Source organism: Rhincodon typus, chromosome 39 (genome assembly GCF_021869965.1).
Source record: "Rhincodon typus isolate 14 chromosome 39, sRhiTyp1.1, whole genome shotgun sequence".
NCBI classification, from domain to species: Eukaryota; Metazoa; Chordata; class Chondrichthyes; order Orectolobiformes; family Rhincodontidae; genus Rhincodon; species Rhincodon typus.
The window spans coordinates 11,925,080-11,949,000 of NC_063370.1; the positions used below are offsets into that span (position 1 = coordinate 11,925,080).

General features: G+C 41.0%; 1 protein-coding gene across 1 annotated transcript in view; it reads left to right on the plus strand.

Moving 5' to 3' along the window:
* Positions 1–23,921, plus strand: part of LOC125487290 (cation channel sperm-associated auxiliary subunit gamma-like) — a 253,929-nt gene that overhangs the window by 112,976 nt on the left and 117,032 nt on the right. The window contains exons 13-15 of the mRNA XM_048618228.1: positions 6,807–6,921; positions 13,725–13,886; positions 17,008–17,126. Of these exons, the coding sequence (XP_048474185.1) occupies positions 6,807–6,921; positions 13,725–13,886; positions 17,008–17,126 (396 nt within the window). The remainder of the gene's footprint in view (positions 1–6,806; positions 6,922–13,724; positions 13,887–17,007; positions 17,127–23,921) is intronic.

Consider the following 23,921-nt stretch of genomic DNA (forward strand, 5'->3'; position numbering starts at 1 on the left):
TGACAGTTCATAGTGATTGGTACAACTGAGTGGCTTGCTAGGCCATTTCAGAGGGCAGTTGAGAGTCAACCACATTGCTGTGGGTCTGGAGTCGCATGTAGGCCAGACCAGGTGAAGGGCATTAGTGAACCTGATGGGTTTTTCTGACAATTGGCAATGATTTTATGGTGATCAGTAGACTCTTAATTCCAGATTTTTTTTTGAATTCAAATTCCAACAACTGTCGTGGTGGGATTCGAACCCGGGTCCCCAGAACATCAGCTGGATTTCTGGATTAACAATCCAGCGATAATACCACTAGGCCATCACCAGCCCGCTTGATTGGCACTACATCCGCAGGCATTCACTCCCTCCACCACCGATGCTCAGTAGCAGCAGTGTGTACTATCTACAAGATGCACTGCAGAAACTCACCAAAGATCCTCAGATAGCACCTTCCAAACCCGCAACCACTTCCATCTAAAAGGACAAGGGCATCAGACATATGGGAACACCACCACCTCCAAGTTCCCCACCAAGTCACTCACCATCCTGTCTTGGAAATATATTGCTGTTCCATTATTGTTGCTGGGTCAAAATCCTGGAATTCCCTCCCTAATGGCATTGTGGGTCAACCCACAGCACATGGACTGCAGCGGTTCAAGAAGGCAGCTCATGACACCTTCTCAAGGGCACCTAGGGATGGGTAATAAATGCTGGCCAGCCAGCGACGCACACACCCCACAAATGAATAGAAAAAAAAATCATATCTTCAACATAATTCTTCTCTCTCTGTAATGTAAGTTTCTCGTTGAATTCAAAAGTGTTGGCTTAGATGGGTCAGATTCCGATCAGGAAACAGGAGTTAGACCGTTAGTAGTAATGTAGTCAGCTACTCGCAAAGACAGAAGAAGTGAGGATTGAAAAATGTCCAGCAAAGGAAATTGACAGGGTTGAACTGTTTATATTGCGTAGGAATGCAACTTTCGCGTTAGAGTAGAATCGACTGTATACAGAGCAAAAGGATAGTTAAGCAGAGAGTGGGACCTATCAGAGATGAAGGAGGGAACTTGTGTGGAGATGCAGAGGATATGTGAAGACTTTTTTTGTCTCAGTATTCATAAAGGAAAGGGATGATGAGGATATAGTAATCCAAGAGGAGCACTGTGACATATTGGACAAAATAATCATAATGAGAGAGGAAGTGCTAAAGAAGTTGGAATCCTTGAAAGTGGATAAGTCATCAGCACTGGATGGATTATTCGCTAGGATGTTGAAGGAGGTGAGGGAAGAAATAGCAGATGCTCTGAGGATTATTTTCCAATCTTCATTCGACATAGGTGAGGTGCTGGAGGACAGGAAGAATGTAAGTTTGGATCCATTGTTTAAAAAGGGTACAAAGGAAATGACAAAAAAATTATTCGCCTGTTAGTCTTACTTTGGATAAGCAGTTAATCAGCGAGGCATGGATTAGTCAGGGATCGTCAGCATGGCATTGTTAAGGGAAGGTCATGCCTTACAAATCTTATTGAATTCTTTGAGATAATGACAAGAAGGATCAATGAGGATAGTGCTGTAGATGTCGTCTACATAGATTTTAATTAGGCATTTGACAAGATTTCATGTGGCAGACTGGTTAAAAAACTAAAAGTCCATGGGATAATGTGTTGAATTGGATTCAAAGTTGGCTTAGTAACAGAAAACAAAGGGTAATAGTCGATTGCTCCACTTGCAAATGGAAAGCTATTTCAAGTAATGTTTCGCAGGGCTTGGTTTTGGCATTCCTGCTGTCTGCTTAATACATTAACAATTTGGACTTGAACACGGTGGCACAATTGGGAAATTTTCAGATGACAAAAAATTGGCTACATAGAGGGTAGCTGTAAGCCCAAAATGATATAGATGGATTGGTGGAGTGGGCAGGAAAGTAGCAGATGTAGTTCAACTGTGATCAGTGTGAAGTATTCATTTAGGAGGAGGTCAAACAGTAAAAAGGAATACCCAATAAGTAGAAATATTACTGAGAAGTGTAGATGAAGTGAGATCTTAGTGTGCAAGTGCACAGGTCACGAAAGGGAGCAGTATAGGTAGATAAGGTTGAAAAGCAGCATATGGAAAGCTGTCCTTCATTGGCAGAGGTATAAAATACATAAGTAGGGATAAAATGATGAAACCATATAAGACACTGGTGAGGCCTCAAGTGGAGTATTTTGTGCAGTTCTGTTCAACACATTGCAGCAAGGACGTAATTGTTCTGGAGAGAGTGCAGAGAAGATTTACTAGAATATTGCCAGGGCTGGAGAATTGTAGCTATGAGGAGAGATTGGAGTGGTTGGGGTTGTTTTTCTTGGAGTAGAGAAGGCTGAGGATTGACATGATTGTGATGTACAAAATTGTGAGGGGTAGAGAAAGAGTAGACAGGAGGAACTTTTTTCCCTTGGCAGAGAGTTCAAAAAACAGGGGTCATAGATTCAAGCTAAGTGGCAGAAGGATTAGAGGAGATATGAGGAAAAGCTTTTTTTTAACAGCGGCTGGTGGGTATCTGGAATTTGCTGCCTGAGTTGGTAGTGGAGGAAGAGACCTAAACTTTTTAAAAGTACCTGTATCAGCACCTTAAGTGCTGTAAGCTGCAGGGCTATGGGCTGTGTGCAGGAAGATGGGATTAGAAAGGGCCTCTGGGTGTCTTTGGGTTGGCAGGGTCAAGATGGGCTGAATAGGCCCCTTCTGCACTGTGTCATTTCTACGGTTCTAAAATAAAACATTCCATTACAAATGCATGGCTCTTTAATTCTGCCCATCGTGTAAGGTGATTAGTTGGTATGGAAGAAGTAAGAGCAAAGCATGGTCTGCAAGCATCATTCATTGGCAAGAGTTAGCATGGTGACTGTGAAGGACAGAGACACAGATAGATGTACCTGAGAGTATGAAAAGGGTTGGGTAGAGTGGCATGAGTTGGCATGGAGAGTGTCAGAGGTTGTGGGTGGAAGGCCTATAGACCCTTACTGTTTTTATCATAAATACACATTTATTTTGAGCGGTGTGGCTCGGCATTGGCAGGCCCTGAGGCTACATTTGCACTGCTTCCAAGAAGGTAGACCAATAAGTTGGTTAGCCAGTGAGATCCACCACCCCTCCACCCTCACCTGACCAGAAACCCAAACTTCCAGGGTGCGTTCTTCCATGTCAGCAATTTTCCTTTCTGCTCAACTGACTAGGGAGTGAAAATTTGGCACCTAATCTTTCTGCAGGCAAAGCAGTCACATAACTAAACAACAGCTTTCAGAATTTGCAAACTTTGTCAATAAAGAATATTGTTATCAATATTCACTGACAGTGAGAACTTACAATCTGTGATGAGATAATGTAGCTGAAGGATATTTGGGCACTCTCCCTTTCATATCTTGTTTCACCATTTTTGCATGACAATCTGGTTTTCATTGCTTTACTGCACATTTGCTACTGCCAACTCTAACCAATTTGTGTTAACTTTTCTTCCCCTAAAGCTCCCCCACCTCTAGCCCTGAAATCACATCTTTCTCTAGTTTCTTTACCTCATTCCATCTCTGAGTTCATCTTCTTCATGTAGCTTACCTCTTATCCTCTCAATCCTATTCCTTCTAAAGTTTCCCTTCCTGGCTAACACATCATCTGATATTGTTAACATTTCTCTTTCTTCAGGTATTGTCCTTCTTTGCATCAAATCTACCATCATCACCCCTTTCCTCCAAATGTTCCCTATAATTTCTTTTTGCTATGCAGAGTCAGTATTTTGCATTGTGTTGTCATCTAAGACTGTGATAGCAGCACATATGTGCATCTTTAAAGGGCCTGTTGCTTGTGTGCAGCCTTTTTGTTCCCTGGGCGGTACACTCCTGATTATTATATACTTGTCTACCAATGCAGCTTAGAGTGAAGACTATTCTCCTCAGAAAACCGACTCTTGGCTTCATCCTTGCAAAGTACTGCCCCATCTTTATTACCCCATTCCTGTCCAGTATCCTTAAATCTATTTCAACCTCACACACCTATAGCCATCTTTCTCAGAATTCCATTTTAAAACTATATTTTTCACCAATTGTTTGAGTATCTTCCATAATATCACCTGATTTGATTTGGTGCCAAATTTTGTTTTGCATTGTGCCAGTAAAGTACTTCTGTTAGAAGGCAAGGTGGTGAAGTGTACACTGGAGTCAACTATTGCACTCTTTTTTTAATTAAAGCATTTATTTACCGCTATTACATTGTAAATGTATGCTTCCTAATATAACCATTAAAGTTTCAGTCTGTCTCTATTTATAGTGCCTCATGTGACTTCCTGAATAATGCCCGCCGCCTGAAAACAATTAAATACATTTAAAACTGTGAGACATCTTATTATCTTAAAGGCTGTAAATGTGTATAAGTTGTATATATTTTTTCTAGGTTATATAGATGCAAGTATACAGGTGGAAATGGAAAACCTGTATCATTTGGTCATACTTTCAAAAGCTCCAGAACTGAAATTGGCAGCCCATATAATATGGTGAGGTAGAAAAACCTGAGTAGTGTAATTCACTGAACTCCGCTGAACAGGATTAAATGCCAACAGAAAGGAAGATCCAAGAAAACTCGTACTGTTACACTAGCCAAGTATAAATTTTAGAAGCTCAGCTTTCCAAAGTAAAGTATTTTGCATGGACTAGAAATTACTGAATGCTTTGAACATGGGTGCCAGATAGCTTCTGCAACATGTACAAGATAGTAAAGGAGACCACTACCTATCTTTGTGAGTTTCTGATGCATAGTATTGCCACTGTACAACCAAATATGAGGCATGCGGCCACCTTGCTTAGCTGTACCTAACTTATCTTGGCAGGAATGCTTATACAGGTACTGTGTAAACAATCAACTGCTTTCTACAGGCACGGAACTTGAATGGATTGGCTCTTCAGTCATATCACAGCAATCCTTCAGTCAGGGAAGAATCTTAGAGATCACACATTTAAAACAGCGATTAGACCTAAAGAATACCTCACATCTGAAGAAGGGTCTTGACCCGAAACTTCAGCTTTCCTGCTCCTCTGATGCTGCTTGGCCTGCTGTGTTCATCCAGCTCTATACTGTGTTATCTCAGATTCTCCAGCCTCGGCAGTTCCTACTATCTCTACCTCACATAGCATTGTGAGTTTTTGGAACTGTGTTCCTGAAAAGTATTGGAACCACTGTCCTTGAATATTCTAGGCAAAACTGAATAGAGTCCTGTTAAATAAGGGGTGAAAGGGTATCGGGATAGGAGGGAATGTGGATTTCCAGTTACAATCAGATCAGCTGTGATCTTACTGAATTGTAGAGCAGTTTTGAGGGGTCTACTCCTGCTCATATGTTCACAAGCATCTCCTGCAGATCAGTGGGAGAAAGAACTATTTTCTGATAAAATTTATAGTTCGAAATGAGAGTGAAATATGTTGCCATCTCTTCCTGAAAGTCAGCATATTTATACTGTTGTTATCTGCTGTGTAAGGGCTTCAGGACTCTAGAACAACCTTAAGATAATGTCACTAGATGCCACACTACACTAGACTACATCACTTTCTACAATGAGAGAGAGTCTTAAGAGCAAATAGACATGAACACTTGAAGGAGATAGATTAATTCTTACCTGGTATTAATATAATAGTGTTACTCTGAAGTCTAAGTTTTAACTTTGCCTTCACCTTGATTAGTGTGTCTTGAAATCAAACACATAGCTTTGTACCAAATCACACAGATGAAAATTCCACTAGACCAATGTCCATGCTGTACCAGAATCCCAACCTCCTTCTGCTTTGGCAGTTACTGAGATGTTGTTGCGTACAGCTAGAACCCCTCTAGCCGTTGCTACTTGAGGCCACTGATCCCAAACACTTCAAGAAGCCTCAAATGAGCAACAGTAGCCTTCCACCTCCATCTTTATAGTGATTTGTTCCAATTCAGGATGCTGTGCGACCTGCAGGGGAATTTGAAAGTGGTGGTGTTCCCCTACATCAGTTCCTCTTTTCCTCCACAGGGTTGAGGTTGCGGATTTGAAAGCTGCTGTTGAAGAAGCCATGGTGAATATCTGCATTGAAACTTGTAGATCATATTGTTAAGCATCAGTGGCGAAGGGAGTGAATGTTACAGGTGGTGGATGCAGTGTCAATCAAGTGAGCTGCTTTGTCCTAGATAGTGTCATTTATCAAGTGATATAGTTAGCATTGGAGAGAAAACATTCTTGCTGATTCCTCTTCCTAATTATAAAGGCCCTTAAAATAGAGTAGGTTATTGTGGAAATATCCCATGTGCATGGAACCTTCGAACACTACAGTTACATCGATAGAAACTACCTGTACCATATATATCTGGAAATCTAAGCCTCTTAGGAGAAAGTGCACCCAGATCACTCACCCAAGACTCTAGCCATCTCATAGTCAAACTTCTGTGCGAATAAGTCAATGCACATTTAAAGCAAAAGATTATTTCATCTTTCCTCAAGGTTCTGGACCACTCCCCTCCCCTGCTCCCATGTCATCAGATCATCATGCCTTGCATCTTGCAGTATATCATCCTCCTGTAGCTTGCCAGGTCCTTTCAGATTACTGAAGTAAAAACTACCAACAACAAGACTCTTCTCTCAATCTTCTCACCTGACACAGAAGGGACCCTCACTGCCACAGTCCTTGTAAAGTTAAACAGAGATTTAGAATGCTGAGGAATTCCTTAACTGTTGGATACCCAGTCGTAGTGAGAGTCCCTCAACATGTACAGAAAATCTTCTTAAACATGTTAAAAGCAAATTGCTTACTAACGAAAACTTGGATATTTTATTTTAGCTACAACCTTGGTGTAACGTGGCTTGCAGTACCAGGAGTTCCAAGTGACTCCCTTATCCGCTACTTTATACCATCTTGGAATGGAGATTTTGCCTTTATGACCAATATTGAAGAGGTAAGTGGTACTTTAGCAATGTTCATCCACTTAATTTCCTAAAATACAAATCAGTATAAGATAGTAGGATGAAAAGAGTCTACTTAATTTATCATAGATAACAAGGTGTAGAGCTGGATTAACGCAGCAGGCCAAAGTTTTTTCTGAAGAAGGGTCTAGACCCGAAACGTCAGCTTTCCTGCTCCTCTGATGCTGCTTGGCCTGCTGTGTTCATCCAGCTCTACACCTTGTTATCTCAGATTCTCCAGCATCGGCAGTTCCTACTATATCTATTTAATTTATCAATCCGTTTGTCGCAAAGATTATGTGCAGTACGTTCTCTTACAGAAGTCATCCAACTGCTATAAGTTCTGAACTTTTTTTTATTATTCATGGGATGTGGGTATCACTGGCTAGGCCAGCTTGAATTGCTTATCCCTAATTGCTCAGGAGACTGTTAAAAATCAAACACATTGCTGTGGGTCTGGGGTCATATGTAGACCAGACCAGGTAAATATGCCAGTTTCCTTCCCTAAAGGACATTAGTGAATCAGATGGGTTTTTCCGACAATCAACATTGGTTTCATAGTCATCATTAGACCCTTAATTCCAGATTTTTTAAAATTGAATCCAAATTCTACCATTTGTCACGGGAGGATTTGAACCCAGGTTCCCAGATCATTTCTTGGGTCTCTAGATTAATAGTCTAGTGATAATACCACTAGGCCATTGCACACCCTTGATATGGGTAGAATTATGCAAAAAGGACCGCCCACTTATATTTAAATGATTGATTGGCACTTAATACAGTGGACCTTCCCTAATGGAAACGATTTGATGCCCTTGTCAGCTCTCTCAAGTTAACTTTCACACACATTCTCCCTGATGGATAGGCATTGCTTTAAATAGATATGGTTAAACTCTGCTGTATTAATTACTTCAGGCAATGATCAGAGTTTCTATAACAGTAAAAAATGCTAAGAAAGCAAAAAGTGGTCTTTGAGCAAGGAGGACCAAATGATTAAGCATCACAGGTTGACATCAAGGCAAATGGAAATGTGTAGCCAACATTTTGCAAAGTTGGGCCAGTGTCCTATGCCCCATTTGAAGCAGTAAGTGAAGACCTAGGTCGTGAAGTAAGAACAGGGAAAGAAGAAAGTGAGGAGCAGTGAATGGGCAGCACTTGTTAGTTTGAAAAGCAGACAGTTCTGTTCAGATTTGTGGGAAATTTAAGCAAGTGATAAATAAAGTGACTGGGCATGATATTATCCATTGTCTAATAGTGAAGCATTGTTTTCTAATTTAGCCAGTGGGAAAGTGTTCAGTAAATAGTTCTTTTGAGTTTATATTTGCAATTAGAATTAATTGAAGAGAAAAATATTGCTTAACATTCGTAAACACAAAGGATTGTACCATTGTGAAAGATTACTATTTGTGATTCCTGAAATGGCAAGAAGGGAGTGTGTTCCTTGTTAAATGTCATCCTAATCAGCAGGAAGAGCACATTTTAAGATTGTACAAAATCTGAGATAAACTTCAAGATTGTGACATCAAAAATATTAGTATCCACCCAAAGCAGGAGATGGTTGAGGGGATTTTGAAGAAGTGAACACAGTCCTGACTAGCAATTCTATTTGGGCCCACTGTGACTCCAAGTGACAATTCGACTTAATACATGGTATTCACCACTATGTGGCGTAATTTCACATAATACCAGGTAGTGTGGAGAGGTCTGTAGCATATGCTTTAAGTACTTTCACAGAATCAAAACAAAGTTGCTCAATGTTAAGAAAGAGGCATTAGCAATTATATATGGTGTCTAATCAGTCAGGTCAATATATGATAATGATTGGTGACTGTTGGAATGATGACTGGACATGCTTAGCCACTGATAAGTGGCAAGTAACACTCATGTTTCACAGATGCCAGGTAATGACCATGTCCAATAAGAGAGTTTAAGCATCACCCCCTTGTCATTCGATGACATTACAATTAAGAAATCCTCACTATCAACGCTCTAGGATTACCACTGACCAGAAACTAAATTGGATGAGCCATATGAATATACCAGCTATTAGGGCAGAGGCTAGGAATTCCAAGGCAGGTAACTCACCTTCTGTCTCCGCAGTGCCTGTTAACCATCGACAAGTCACAAGTCAGTGGAGTGATGGAATACTGTCCACTGGTCTCGATGGGTGCAGCTTCAATAACACTCAAGAAGCTGGACACCATTCAGAACTAAGCAACCTGTTTGATCAGTATCCCATCCACCACCTTCAAAATTTGCTGCCTTCACCATTGATGTATAGTGCTAATAATATGTACTATCTACAAAATGTACTACATCAACTCAACAAGGCTCCTCTGACTGCACCTTCCAAACTGCGACTCCTACCAACTGGAAAAACAAGGGTAACAGATACATGGGAACACCCCATCTATCAAGTTTCTGTCCAAACTACTCACTATCCTGACTTGTCATACGTTGCCATTCCTTCGCTGTCTCTGAGTCAAAATCCTGGAACTTCTTTCCTAACTGTGTGTAAGGCATATGGGCAGCTAACATTGAGAAGGCTGCAACAGAGACATTTTGCGTGCATACACAGGAACCTAGCTCATGGACTGGACCAGGCTGCGTCTCGGGACTGCTCGCTTGTTCTTTTGGCATTTGCTTACTTTGCGCCTACCTGCATGCTTGCACCATCCATACCTTGTCTTGCAATGTCTGTTAGCACATTGGTGCCATCGCCAGAACCAAAGGCTTTCAATACTGCTGGATTAAGGTGCTCTTTAGCACAGACACTCAGACAAGATAATTGTCATGCTTTTTAGTAGGGAACCTGTCCAGGGGAGGGTTGAACATCTAGGTGAATGGCACACTGAAAACAGTCTAACACCTACAGAATGTGTCAGCTGCCTGCATGGTAAACACATTCAACCAAATGGTTATGTTGGAATCTGGTGTGGGCTTGTCCACAGTCAAATCTTGGGGGAGCATGCTGTTGATCAGGTGGTCTCAGTACCGTCAGTCATGAGCACAATCAGCATTTATTTCAGGGATTTTGACACAGCAATTTGTCTGCTTGATTAGGGTATCTGTCCAGGGAGTGTTCAGTCCTGTAGGGCCAGCATAAACAGTAAAGTAAATCATGGACCATCAGTTGGAGGGCAGCAAGGGTAGTTTGAGATAAAGGACCAGCTGGGGTCTGGTGCTATTTGTGTCTACTGCAAGCTACCTTCTTAGCCATCACTTTCACTTCTGTAGATGCAAAGTCCAACAACACCTGCAGTGGCGGGAAATAACTATTAGTGTGATGGGTGAAAACATGTGATCCACATTTGCCACACTACATTGTGAAACAAAAAGAAACAGCTGTTGCAAAGCTCATTTGTTATGTATTCAGAGTGAGGGTACTTAGGGGTCAGATGCTAGTCAAAACGGTTTTTGCTACATGCCATTGGTGCTCACAAATTGAGCTTGGGCACCTCAATAATGTTGAATTTATCAGCAAGTGGTAGAATGGGTCACTGTTGGCCGAAGTGGACACTATTCGTACAACTTCCAAGAGTCCTGTGTGAGCCACACAAGTTTGATTCCTTATCTATCATACAAGTGTTACAGAGCTGAGCTGTAATGAGTGCTACAAGCCAGGCAAAACCTCACCTAATAGATGACAGCTGCATGGCGCAGACAGTTGTTGACTGTAAAATAATCTTTGGCCCTGATGCTGAAATTGGGGTGGCATTGTGGGGTTCAGCCTGTTAGCTTTGTTCATGTTGCCTTTTGCTTTATGTATGTAAAAGTTCACATTCATTTTGGTATTTTTCTGATTGCTTACTTGTATGTGGTGTTCCCCTACTGACAATGACAAGTATTATCTACAGCGGGCATTGACTTAGAAGGTGTTCAGATAGGATGTAGCTAATGACAGGTAAATGGACATTTGGTGTGGTGGTTAAACACCAGTAAAAGATAGACAGTAGAGATTGTATGTGCAAGGGACTGTCAGCATGCCATTGGCAGCATGGCTGCTTTGCCATGATGTTGCCAGTCAGGAGCAATGCCAGATTGCCAATGCTTGTCCAAGTGTACAGTGGCGTTTCAAAGATGGCATCGGCACAAGGAATACTGGTGTATTGATGGTCATTCACTGAGTGGCGATTTGTTCAAGGAAAAGCATGAGGCAAGATGAGGCAGAAGTTAGATGTGAAAGCTGTTGTTGGGCATGGTAGGTAATGAATGAAGCATGTTTGGTAAGTAACAGTGAGGAACTCACTAGGCCTCATGCTGGATAACCCTTAAAAAAATCTCGATTAGCCAAAACACTGTAAAATTCAGCCCATTCAATCTGGTAGGCAAGTACCTTGCTCAAATCAAGCGAACTACCCAACAAAATGCTACTCTTCAAGTGTTGCAAGAAGTAGAGAAGAAAGGGTTCCTGAAAGTATTAAAGGCAGTCCAGAAGACATGAATGTAATGGACATCTGGAGATGAATTGACAGCCCAATATGTTATATTATACAAAAGAAATAGAATCATTATCCTTGAGAAGTTGAGATGCTAAAGCCCATCCATGCAAGCCACCAAGGAACCGAGTTCAGTCTGAGGAAGGCATGACACATGCTCTACTTGCCAAATATGAGCAATGAAATCATGGACCACATCAGCCACTGCAGTATGTGTAACAAATAGCAAAGAAAGCAGGCTAAGGAGCCAGTGGTGACACCTGGTATCCCAAACTGACCATGGATGAAGCTGGCGTAGACCTCTTCACTGTCACAGGGACTGTAGACTACTGTTTTGACTACTGACAGGTAGACCAGCTGACTTCCACAATTCCCATCAGATCATAGAATGCTTGAAAGCGCATTTTGTTCGTTATCCTGTTTCATCACGGCGATGAGTGACAATGTTGCTTAGTTCACAATGAAGAATTCAGCCGCTTCAGAAAGGATTGAAAAATTTGACACCGTACATCATTTCCACACTTTCTGTTGTCAGCTGGAATGACTGAGGTGGTGGCGAAAATCGTCAGGTGAATCATAAAGAGATCAAACAAATGCAGCATAAACATGTACATTTCTCCTTGATTGGAGAAATACACCAACTAATTCATAGAAGATTATCCAGTACAAAGAGCAATGTCACGCTGCACACAAAATACTGTTTCAATGGCAAAACTGCTACTAAAGCCAGAAGCCTCACTCTTTGTGCACCTTCTGTGCAGCCATAACATTGTATTCCTCGCTATGTGCTGTTACCCTTATGCACTTTTTATGGTATGATCTGCCTGTACTGCTCGCAAAACAAAACTTTTCAGTGTACCCAGTTACATGTGACAATAATAAATCAAATCAAATCAAATCAAGGTAGTATCAGGCCTTAGTGACAAAATCAAGGTGAAATGGTAGAAAGCCAAATTTCATTGTAACAAACCTGCCTAACCTTTGTCAGAGTTGAGCATTGGAGAGCCAGTTAGGCGACAGACCTTCAATACTCTCAACCCAAGTGGCAACTTCGAACTTGCGCAGAATAGTTGTCACCTTGATTGTACAGTGTAAGTTATTAATCGGATACATTATTGCAACTGCCGGAATGAATGCCCAACCAAAGAAAATGTTCTTTGACTAAAATGGTCAAACAGGAAGATATGAACTTGCCATGTGTAGACCACAGATCAACTGTTAGTCCCAAAAGTCCACAGCATCACAATAATAATAATAGAACACCAACAGTTACTGTGGCAACAGCAAGTGACAAGGAAATGATATTGCCTGGAGAAGGAATGTCACCCAGATGAACAACTAACGACAATGCATGCATAGACCATCAAGGAATTGGTACAGTTTAAAGATTATGTCTGCAATAAAAATAAAATCACTTATGCATTGATTTAAACATGTAAGATTCTGAGGAGATTTAAGAGGGTGGCTGTGGAAAGGATATTTTCTCTGTTAGGGAACCTAGAGCTGGGTTCACTGTTTAAAACTTAGGGGACACTGATTTAAGACAGAGTTAAGGAGAATTTTTCCTCTCAGAGGTTTTAAGTCTTTGGATTGCTTCCTTAAAAAGGTGATGGATGCAGAATCAATGATTATTTTTAAGGGCGAGATCAGTAGATTCTTCATAAGCAAAGGGCTAGGCAAGAATGTAGAGTTGAGATTAAAATCAGATCAGCCAATATCTTATTGAATGGCAGAGCATATTTAAGGGGTCGAGTGGCATTTTGCTCCTAATTCATACGTTCATATAAGAATAAATGTGCGCATATTGGTTCATGTGGGTACCTTACAGTACAAATGATAATGTGTGCTTTTTTTTATTTTATGAGAAAAGAGGCATGTTTGGGATAGAAATGAAATATTGTAATGATGTACCTCCTGACTTGCAGTAGTAAAGTGACCCCTATGATGAGGCACTCACTGCAAACATCTACATTACAACCAGTTTAATAAGGACATCGTGCAAGCATGACTGGTGTCTTGTGAGCTCATAACAGTCAGCACTGCCTATTTTGGGGCAAATCAACTTGCGTAAAAAAACTCAAACAGACAACAGGACATTTATTTGCGCATATTGCTCCAAGAGTAGCCTTGCACGAGGATTTTTTTCCCTTCAATATAGCAATAATATATATAAGATTCTTGCCCACTATATTAGTGGCATAGTAGTTCAGTTAGTGCCCGAAAATCAGGCTCTGCATGGTCAAATCGATGGGCCATATGCTGCGCAACAAAATTGGGAAAATTAAGAGTTAAACTAAAATAATAATTTGTGACTTCACATGCATTATCCAATTTACCTTGAATAAATTCTCTTTTAGCTGTGGTATGGGAAGGATGGTTTTCCACATCTAACTCGCTTGCGCCCTTCAAAGGGCTGGGTTGCTTTTATGGAAGTGCAGTATGTAAGAGGGAAGGCTTCCTACTACAAAAGTGAGACTACATTAAGTGTCTTCTTTGACAGACGACAGAAGTTACAGGAGGTGAGTGTGAGGTTTTTTTTAGGCATTATTTCTAAATTAATTTTATTTATTGTATTAATCCAGCAACAACTAGCAATAATAAGATCAATGATCAGAATTCAATAAATAATGAAGGTCAGATTGCTGTAGTCTTATCAGACCATAGGGCTGCTCTCTCATTAGAGTGAAATGACTGGTGTTGGTTTAACTGGAGGGTCACCATACCTCAGGCAAGGGAAAAAGTTAAGAAGGCAGGATCTTCATGGTAAATTCAGCTGGTGTGGGAATTGAACCCGTGCTGGATCACAAACCAGCCAGCCGACTGAGCTAGCCAACCCCTTTGTGAATTCAATATTCCTGCATGTACAGGAGCACACTTTTCTTCAACACTTTTTTTTGCTGTAGGGAATTTTTATGATAAAGAAACACAACATAAATTTTCTTATTTTTTTTTGTCACTTGTACAAGTTTCATATATAATCGATTCGAATCAGAAACAGAACTTAAGAAAAAATACTTGCCATTCTAAACTGTGTCAAAGCCTTAATCTGAATTCTTTAGCTTCTCTACCATTGATATTGACAGAAACTCCAGTGTTAGCCATAATAACAAAGCTGTTTCATTAATTGTCAGTTGAATTTTTATAGGAGCTTACGAAGCCATTTGCTCTCCACAGACACATCAATTTATTTAAAAGTTTTAATTTAAAATGTCTTAGACCTTGTTACAATGAAGGAATTTGGTCAGTGAACAGAGCATAAGTAAAGCAGTAAATGTGTCTAATTTAATTTAAAGTCAAAAAGACAAATTTTTAGGATGCTACTTAAAGCAAAGAGAAAGAAACAAAGCTAATTGGTTCTGGAAAAGAATTTAGACAGAAGGGAAATAATCATAAAAGGACCACACTCAGTAGATGAACTTGGGTATTGGTAAATTACAAGTGATCCAAACTCAGAACAATTGGAAGGGTGGGACAGTTGGATGGAGAAGATTTCCAAGGTAAGATGGAACGAAGTCTGGAAGGATATGAAGGCAAGAAGGTTTCTTGGAACACAGAAAGAAAATCCCTGAAATCCAATTAAATTTAACCCTTTTATGTCTTCAATAAAGTTTGAAACTATGAACTGACCAGGATGATAGAGTGGTGGAAGAGGATGCAGTGGGGCAGATTATGAACTTTATGGATTGGATTTCTGCTACCAAGTTAGATAGATTGAGTCAAGCAATTTCAAGGATTGCCATGGGAAAAAGTGCCCCAAAAGGCTTGATTATCATTCTTTGAGGATGGGAAGATGTTGGGCCCATTGCTCCTGGATGAAGACCAGAGGGAGGAATAAGGGTTACCAATTGCTAAGGCCAGCTTTTTTAAACTTCAGAACTTAGCCTCAGTTATTTTGTTAAAAATCAGCCTCTCTAGCTCTTACTCCTCATACCACATCATTTTTCCACTCATTCCCAATGCCCCATCTAAATCATGCTGCTACCTACCTCTCTGGCCCCTTGCAGCACCTATTCCAACTTCATGCTAACACATTCCCACCCATGCTCTCCACTTACCCCCATGCTTTCTTATAACCTTTGCATCAACATAATACCAATTCAAGCCCCCATCCCTTATCACTATTTCCCTTACACCCTCCATGCCAATTCATTGAATATCCATAAGGACTTCAGCCACCATGTTGAAATGAAACAAATATCAAAATATCTATTACTGCCTTCGCTCTGTTAAAAAAGATTCCATTCATTAAAGCTCACTCAAACTTTAAAAGCCCGACAAGTCTTTAATTTCACAACAAGACCAATAGACTAACGATCATAACACCATAGCAAATCTAGCTGATCCTTATAATAATAATCTCTTTTGAACTGCAAATTGACATTGAAATTACTGTCCTCTGCTCAGACAACATTAGACTGTGGAAAACAGCCAAACATTAATATACTTAAAGAATTGCCAGCAAGAGTTACTGTAACTTCTGGAACAGATGCTTTTCAACTTCTGCAGTTTTTTGTTTTATTTTTAAGAGGGGTTGGCATTTTAAATGTCTTCACAGCTTGACAGTTTTACAGATCTTATCCAACCTTCACAAGCATTTGTATACAGTCTAAAGAATTGGGACCTAGACATTGTAGAATAAAGCTCTCACTGCAGCTAAAAGGGGGTCTGTTTGAACTCAACACTATGTTTGGATTTCCAACCTGGATGAATCACACTCGTCCCCTTTCCCACAACAGTGAAAATGGGATCGGTTGGAAGTGATGGTTGGACTTAATGTCTCCATGACTCCAAGAAAATCTGCTCGTGTAAGTTGATTGGAAAGGATATGAATGACTGTCAGAGACACCTGCTTAATACATCAGGGCCTATTGGTTGCCTATATGTCAGTTAATCCTAGCATGACCTCAAAGGAACTTGGGAAATTAATTTGAGGTCATGGCAGAAACCACTTAGATTTTTGTGGAGCTCAGAGAAATATCCTTGACCCTAAGCTGAAAAAGATAATTTTAGGACCATGGAATATTTATAGCAGAAAAATGTCATTCAAGCCATTGTGTTCATGCTTTCCTTCTGAAGGAGCAATGTAAGCCCCTTGCCATTTCCATAAAACCCTTGCATTTTTTACTTTTTAAATAATGATCCAGAACCCTTTTTAACACCTCAGTTGGCACCAGACACTCAAGCAGTGCATTCCAGTCCCTGACCACTCATTGTGTGAAAATGCTCTTCCTCATATTGTCATCGCTTCTTTTCCCAATTAACTAAAGTTTGTGCCCTCTTGTTCTAGACTTCACGTGATTTTGAATACCTTTATCAAGCTTTCCCCCAACTTTTTCCTCTGCAAGGAGTACAGTTCCAACTGTGTACACAGTTGAAATTCCCATTCTCGTAATTTTTGTCCACCCTCTATCTACTGTCCCACAGCCTTTGTAAAGAGTGCAGCCTGGATGTGGATGCAATGTTGGACACTACAAAATGGTTGTAATGCTTAAAATGACATTTTGCGCAAACTACATGAGAGTAGATAGCTTTCAATAGTGGTTGTTTAAATCCAGTTCAGTTTGTGTGATGATCAGCAATGCACTATGACTCAACATAGTTGGCTTCAGAGCCGCAGTCATATTTTCCTTTGGTTTTCAGATTGTCTATGCAGCTGTTCCAAATGGCACCACAAAAATCTTTAAACGAGCAATCCCAGTGGAGGAATTATTATCCTATCAGGAATTCTTTAATTTGCCTTACAATACTGAGAACTCTCTGTAAGTAAAGACAACAATGTAAATCATGGCCGTGTCTAACACTAGGTTACGTTCAGTTTACTTTGAAGTTTGGCCGTCCGACATATCTATTTTAGAAATATATTTCTTTCGTTTTGTGTTCCTTACTCATGCAAAAAGAAAACATGCTACTCAACTTGTAATTTTAACTTGTATGAATTTTATGGTCATAAAGATGCCTGTGGTAGATGTAGAATAAATTGGATAAATCAGATGAAAGTCAGAAATTATGCATCAGTGTGTGCCGCACCAGTACACCTGAAATTTACCTTCAATAGTTCCTCAATTGTAATTGTAACTTTCTTTTTCATTTTCCAATACAACCTGAAAAATATTGCACATGCAGGGGCAATTTTCCCAGGCTCCATCACTGGGTAGCGTTGTGTGGAAACCTATTGAGGTCCAAAAATTAGGCCCATTACCATGTGTACTTAATCCAAGGTGCGTCCAATTCCGGTTTCTTGCTGTAATTTTTCTCTGCAGCCCATGGTATAATCCAGCTGGTACGTTATCTTGGTACCTGAGCTGTTGTGGATGATTCCTACATTTTTGGTTAATTTTAACATATGGGGCTGTATGTTTCCAAATCGATAATGAAGCAGTAAAACTAGAATTGGAGGCCCTAATAGTACCTGAAATTGAAGAAGACATCCCATCAGAGTTCACAGGGTGTGCTAGTTTGATCAGTTCTGATTCTTCTGTAAGTGCTGTCCAATAATGGAGACACAGCTTTCTGCATTTTGTAAGCAGGGGCTGGTTGGTTATTGTCAGTACTATGCCTGTTGTGAATGGTCAGAGGTGCATGCACTTTGATAAGAATGTTGCTTTGAAAACATCATTGGGAGATATAACCTACACAACTGGCATCACATGGGTGCTGAAATTCAGATATCACTTTCCTCATTTGCCATGCCATGCTTGCAATGCTTGGAACATCATGTCCAACATTGGATTGATTTCATGATTGGATATGTTACAAACCACCTGATATTATTACTGGACAAGTCAGGTCACCCAGACTAAGGTATGACTTGACAGATCATATTTTGTTTTCTTTGTGGTTTTAATGAAGTGTATTTCACTGAAACACAAGCATGCAAAGAGACAGATCAGGATTTAATAACAAAATAAAAGTTTATTTCACAGAGGAAATTAAGATAAAATAAAAACTATTTGCATATAACACAAATTCAGAGATTTTGAAATTCAATGTAAAAGTGCAATCCCATGAGTCCCAAAAGCACCCCTTTACAGTAGTCACACTAGAATTCCCTTCTTTATTATAGGGCTTAATTTAGCTCTTCCTGATGCCTTGATACAACTGAGCTTAAACTTTCTCAGCTTCAAATAATACCTTTAGCATTCAGATCAAACTCTTCTGAGGATTTAAACTTAAACTGAGGTAACATATTTAACAAATACAAACTATCTTTGCACTTTCCCAGGAGCAACTGCTTTACACATCTACCTTCAGCCAAGAACCTTGTAGAACTGTAAAGCTGAAACTAAAAAACTTCTTCCTAAGGTTTGGATGTTTCCTTGAAGAAAAAAAAATGAATCTTTGACCTGCTAAACTGATCTCTAATGCACAACTATTTTCTCTGCTCACTGGTAAAGTTCTCCCAATGTAAACAGGAACCTCTAGGAAGCCTTTCTCACAATGAGTTTTAAAATAAATCACCATGGCTAGAGAAATACAAGTTAATTATGAAGTTCTTCAGACACACAGGAAACCCTTATGTCATTGAGTTTGGACTTTTGTATTTTGAAACAAAAAAAAGATGTTAAACTATACATAAATCACACATCTTACAACACAAATAGGATTTACTGCACAATTCTGAAAGCAACTAATTTCAGATTATCAGGTGGGCTTGCTTACTTACACTTGGTTGAAGCAACAGATTTGCAGACCCTGTCCTCTGCAAGCAGAAAGCACATGTCCAGGCAATGCATTTTTTAAAATTAAAACAAAAACGTGGGTACATTCCCCATGGTAAAACCTCAACCAATCACAGTTGAGTTACTTTCTTTGAATTTAGCTGATGACTGGTCCCTGATCCAATCTCCATGGCCATGCTTCTACCAATCAGAATCCACTTACCAACTAATCACAGAGTGGTGGAGGTGATGTCATTGAATATTTTTAAAAGTAGAGGAAAATAGATTCTGGACTAACAAGGAGGTCAATGATTTGTGGGAATGTGCATATGAAACTTTAGTTAGATGAATTATGATCTTATTGAATGGTGAAACAGATTCGGGATGGTCTACTCCTACTAATTTGTATGTTCACTTGTATACATGTAAGCTTTTTGCTGTTCTTTTTAAAATGTGCTATCCTTGCAGCTGTACCCCGCTTCCTGTCTTTCAGTAGAAAAGTTTAAATAATGTTGCACTTGAAATTGTGCCAACTTTCCTGTCACTGCTTTTGATCAGCAGAAGCCGCAGCACCTGTAACCCATTCTTTCCACCTGAGGTGTTCAGTATCATCAGTACCAAGGCTTTCTAGAATCCCCTGGCCTGTATAGAATCAGTTGTTTCCTAGTGGCACTACTGTGAAGCACAAATTTGCATGACGATGCCAGGTGCATAACAGGCTTATCAGTGATCACTATTTTGCTATATTTGTGTAGGGCAGAATCTTAAAGGGGCTGACTTCCATAGCCTATAGCAAGATGTTTGGCAGAATTGGGCAATAAGTTCAGCGAGGCCCATTTTGACTTCAAGGTCATCTCACTCTGTCTTTTGTGCTTTCCACAAACGGCATGGCAAGATTCTAGTGAGGCACCCATGATCGTCAATTAACGGCCGTTATTGATTGTAAAATATCTTGTTAATGCCACAACTCACCTCATTAATATTCAAAATTCGAAATAACCAAGCTCACCAAATAAGGTTAAGGTCGGGAAAACTTGACAAAGAAACCAGAACGAGCACCTGGCAGGTTCAGCTTGACACCTGCTACAGATGTCCTCCATTGTCAGGCACCACCATCTCAAGGCACACTCTATGGGCATCAACCAGATGCATCCCACTTCCACAGACATTGGCATCCAACATGTGCCAGCCTCTAAGGACACTCAAATCCTAAGAACCTTATTGAGGTTATGACAATTATGACAATTTTGACAGGGTAAATAAGGATATTCTGTTTCCACTGGTTGGTATGCCAGTAACCAGGGGTCACAGTTTCAAGATTGTCAGCAAGAGAGCTAGGAATGAGATGAGGAGAATTTGCTTTACTCAGAGAGTTGTTAAGCATTGAAATGCACTGCCTGGGAGAGTGTTGGAGGCGCATTCCATAGGAGGGTTTGAAAGAGAGCTGGATATAAATTTAAGAGTGATTAAGTTAGAGGGCTACGGAAATGGGGCTGGTGAGTGGGACTAGCTGGGTAGCTCTTTTGGCAGCCGATACAGACATGTTGAGCCAAGTGGCCTGCTTCTGTACTGTAAAATTCTATCATTCCAGAAGGTATCATGCACAGGCAACTGTTGTTTTTATGCTGCAGCAAGGACACTGTGCTCTGGGACACGTACCCAGTTCATGGATTGGATGAGGCTGCATCACTGGACTTTTCACGAGCTGTTATAGAGCTCATTGACACAAAAAGAGAAATTGCTGGGAAAACTCAGCATACCTGGCAGCATCAATGGAGAGTTAATGTTTTAGGTCCAGTGACCCTTCTTCAGAATTGATTGTAACTAGGAAAAGATTGATATATATGCCGTAGGTGGGGTGGGGGGAGGAGGGAAGGAGGGAAGGAGTAAACTATAGGTGGACATGAATGCAGAGAGAGACGACAACAGTTGAATAGACAAAAGAATGGGTGAGGTCAGCTGGGGGAATTATTAGCTGCAAATGGGGGCTATTATTATCTGACAGTGGGATGGTTATTGTACCAGCCTATGGGACGTGTGCAGGGATTGGAGTAAGGACAAGGAAGAAGGTACTAGGGCCCTAAAATTATTGACAAAGTCCAGTGTTGAAGAAGGGTAATATCCGAAACGTTGACTGCTCCTTTCCTCCAAACGCTGCTTGGCTTGCTGTGTTCTTCCAGCCTCCTGTTTGTCTACCTTGGATTCCAGCATCTGCAGTTCTTTTGTCCCTAAAATTATTGAACTGAGTCCTGAAGTCTGTAGAGTCCACATGTGGAAGTCCCTAAGCTTGCACTGAGCTTCACTAGAGCACTGAAGCAAGCCCAAGACAGAAATGTTGGCTAGGGAACACGGTGGTGTGTTGAAGTGGCAGGCAACAGGAGGCACAGGGTTACTTTTGCGGACAGAATGCAGGTGTTTTGCAAAGCAGTCACCCAGCCTCTGCAATATAGAGGAGACCACATTGTGAGCCGCAAATACAGTAGACTAAATTGAGTGAAGTGCTCACTGACTTGCTTTGCCGTTTAGCATAGATGCAAAGCCAGGAAACCGGCCATGGTTGTCAGCTGGTCTTAGTAGGTCAAGGGGGATAGCCTTAATGCAGATGATTCTGACACAGTAAGGCACGGGCAGCCTCTGATACTAGCCCAGGCCCTGCTTGGACAGTCAGTCAAGGTCTTGTCATGAGGAGCGAGTAGGTGAATAACAGGCATCACACCATCCATCTTGACTCATTCTGCTGTATTATAGGCTGTTATTCACCTGGAATGAGAGAGAGGCAGGTACTATGAGATTAAAAATGGATGGTACAGATGTTACTTTTGATGCAAGAGGGGAGTGTTCCAAGCAAATGAGTAGATAGCACTGAGAGCTTGCAGGATTTGTGTTGTTGAGAGTTAGCGTGAGTTAGAGCAAGGGGTGAAAATTTTGCAGGCAATAGTGAGTGTTAGAGCATAGTCCTTGATGGGAGGTGAGTACAGTAGCATAGATAGAGTGAGTGTGAGCTATTAGAGAGAAGATAGCAGAACTTAGCCTGGCAGAGTGGAGAACAGTATTAATCCACTTCCTACAGGGCTGGGCATTCCTCCAGACAGCCAAAGCTGCTTTAATCCAGGTGGCAAACTTGGACCAGGCTTGCATGGTCTGATGTTGTGTCCTCCACTGCTAGGCCTTGGGTGAAGAAGAAGCCCTCCTGTGATTCACCTCATGAAACAGGACCTCCAGAGCACTGCCTGCAAAGTAGGGTGTGATTTGCCCCTATCTACTATGTTTGGGGCAACTGTCAGAAACTGTGCAGGGCAGCATGGACTGACAGAAATTGTTCAGGTGCAAGACAGGGTTTTTTTTAAGATGGCACAGATGTAAGGGATGCTGATGAATTCTGGGATATCTGCTGAGTGGTAGGGCAGAAATTAGACATGAGAAGTATCATAGAAGGCAGGGTAGGTAGTTTATTAGGCAAGTTTTGGAAGATAAGATGAGAAAACTTGTTCAGTCTCACAGTGAGAAACCCTCCAAAAACTACAGCGCAGCTGGGACTTAGCCAGAAAATTCAGTCAAGCTTCACTGTAGCTCTCCCATGCAGCACTGATGAGGCATGGGAGTAGATCATAGAATCCCTAAAGTGTGGGGACAGGCCATTTGGCCCAACAAGCCCACACCGACCCTGAGAGCATCCCACACAGATCCTTTCCCTTAGAACCCACCTAATCTACACATCCCTCAACACTATGGGCAATTTAGCATGGCCAATCTAGCTTGCACATTTTTGGACTGTGGAAGGAAACCAGAGCACCTGGAGGAAACCCATGCAGACATGAGGAGAATGTACAAACTCCTCACAGTCACCCTAAGGTGGAATCGAACTAGGTTCCTGGCACTGTGAAGTGGCAGTGCTAACCACTGAGCCACTGTGCTGCTCCAGTACCCATTCTGCTTTTTGTTCCTACTTTTGAAATTGACTTGAGGGACAACTAGAAATAGTATAAAAACTTCTTAAATGTTGTCAGCATATGGTGAATTAAAATGCAAGGTGTGCTTTTATTGAAAATTAGCTGCACATTTTAGTAAGTGTTAATTTGTATGGTGTGTTTAGGTTTATATTTGGGGCATAGAGACAATATTGACTAGTTCCTAAATGAAGTCTCTCCACTATATCAATTGTGCACCTGTGGTGCACGAGGTCAGATGTTGTACATAACAGCTTTTTTTAAATTCAATCATGGAATGTGGGCATTGCTGGCTGGCCAGCATTTATTGACTGTCCCCAGTTGCCTTTGAGAAGATGGTGGTGAGCTGCCTTCTTGAAATGCTGCAGTCCATGTGCTGTAGGTTGGCTCTCAATGCCGTAAGGAATGGCAATATATTTGCAAGTCAAGATTGGAGGGGAATTTGCAGATGATGGTGTTCCCATGTCTGTGCTGTCATTGTCCTTTTAGAGGGAAGTGGCCATGGGTTTGGAAGAATTTCTGCAGTGCTTGTAGATAGTATACACTGCTACTGCTGCGTCGGTGTTGGAAGAAGTGGATTCATGGGGATGTGATGCCAGTCAAGTGGGCTGCTTTATTTTGGATGATGTCAAGCTTCTTGAGTGTTGTTGGAATCGCACTCATCCAGGCAGGTGGGGCATTGTCATCACACTCCTAACCTGTGCCTTGTAGATGTTGGACAGGTTTTGGGAAGTGAGGAGGTGACTTCCTCATCAAGGCATTCCTAGCACCTAGGAAAAGGTGGTATTTATGTTGATGACAGAGGGTGTGTTTGTAAAGGACTGAGTGGATAAGTGGAGATACCCTTGAGAGAGGCAAAAAAAGAATAGGCAGAGAAGGGGATTGTTGAAAGTAAACCAGGGAAGGAGAAGCTAAGTAGGTGATAATGGAGGCTATGAATAGTTGAAGA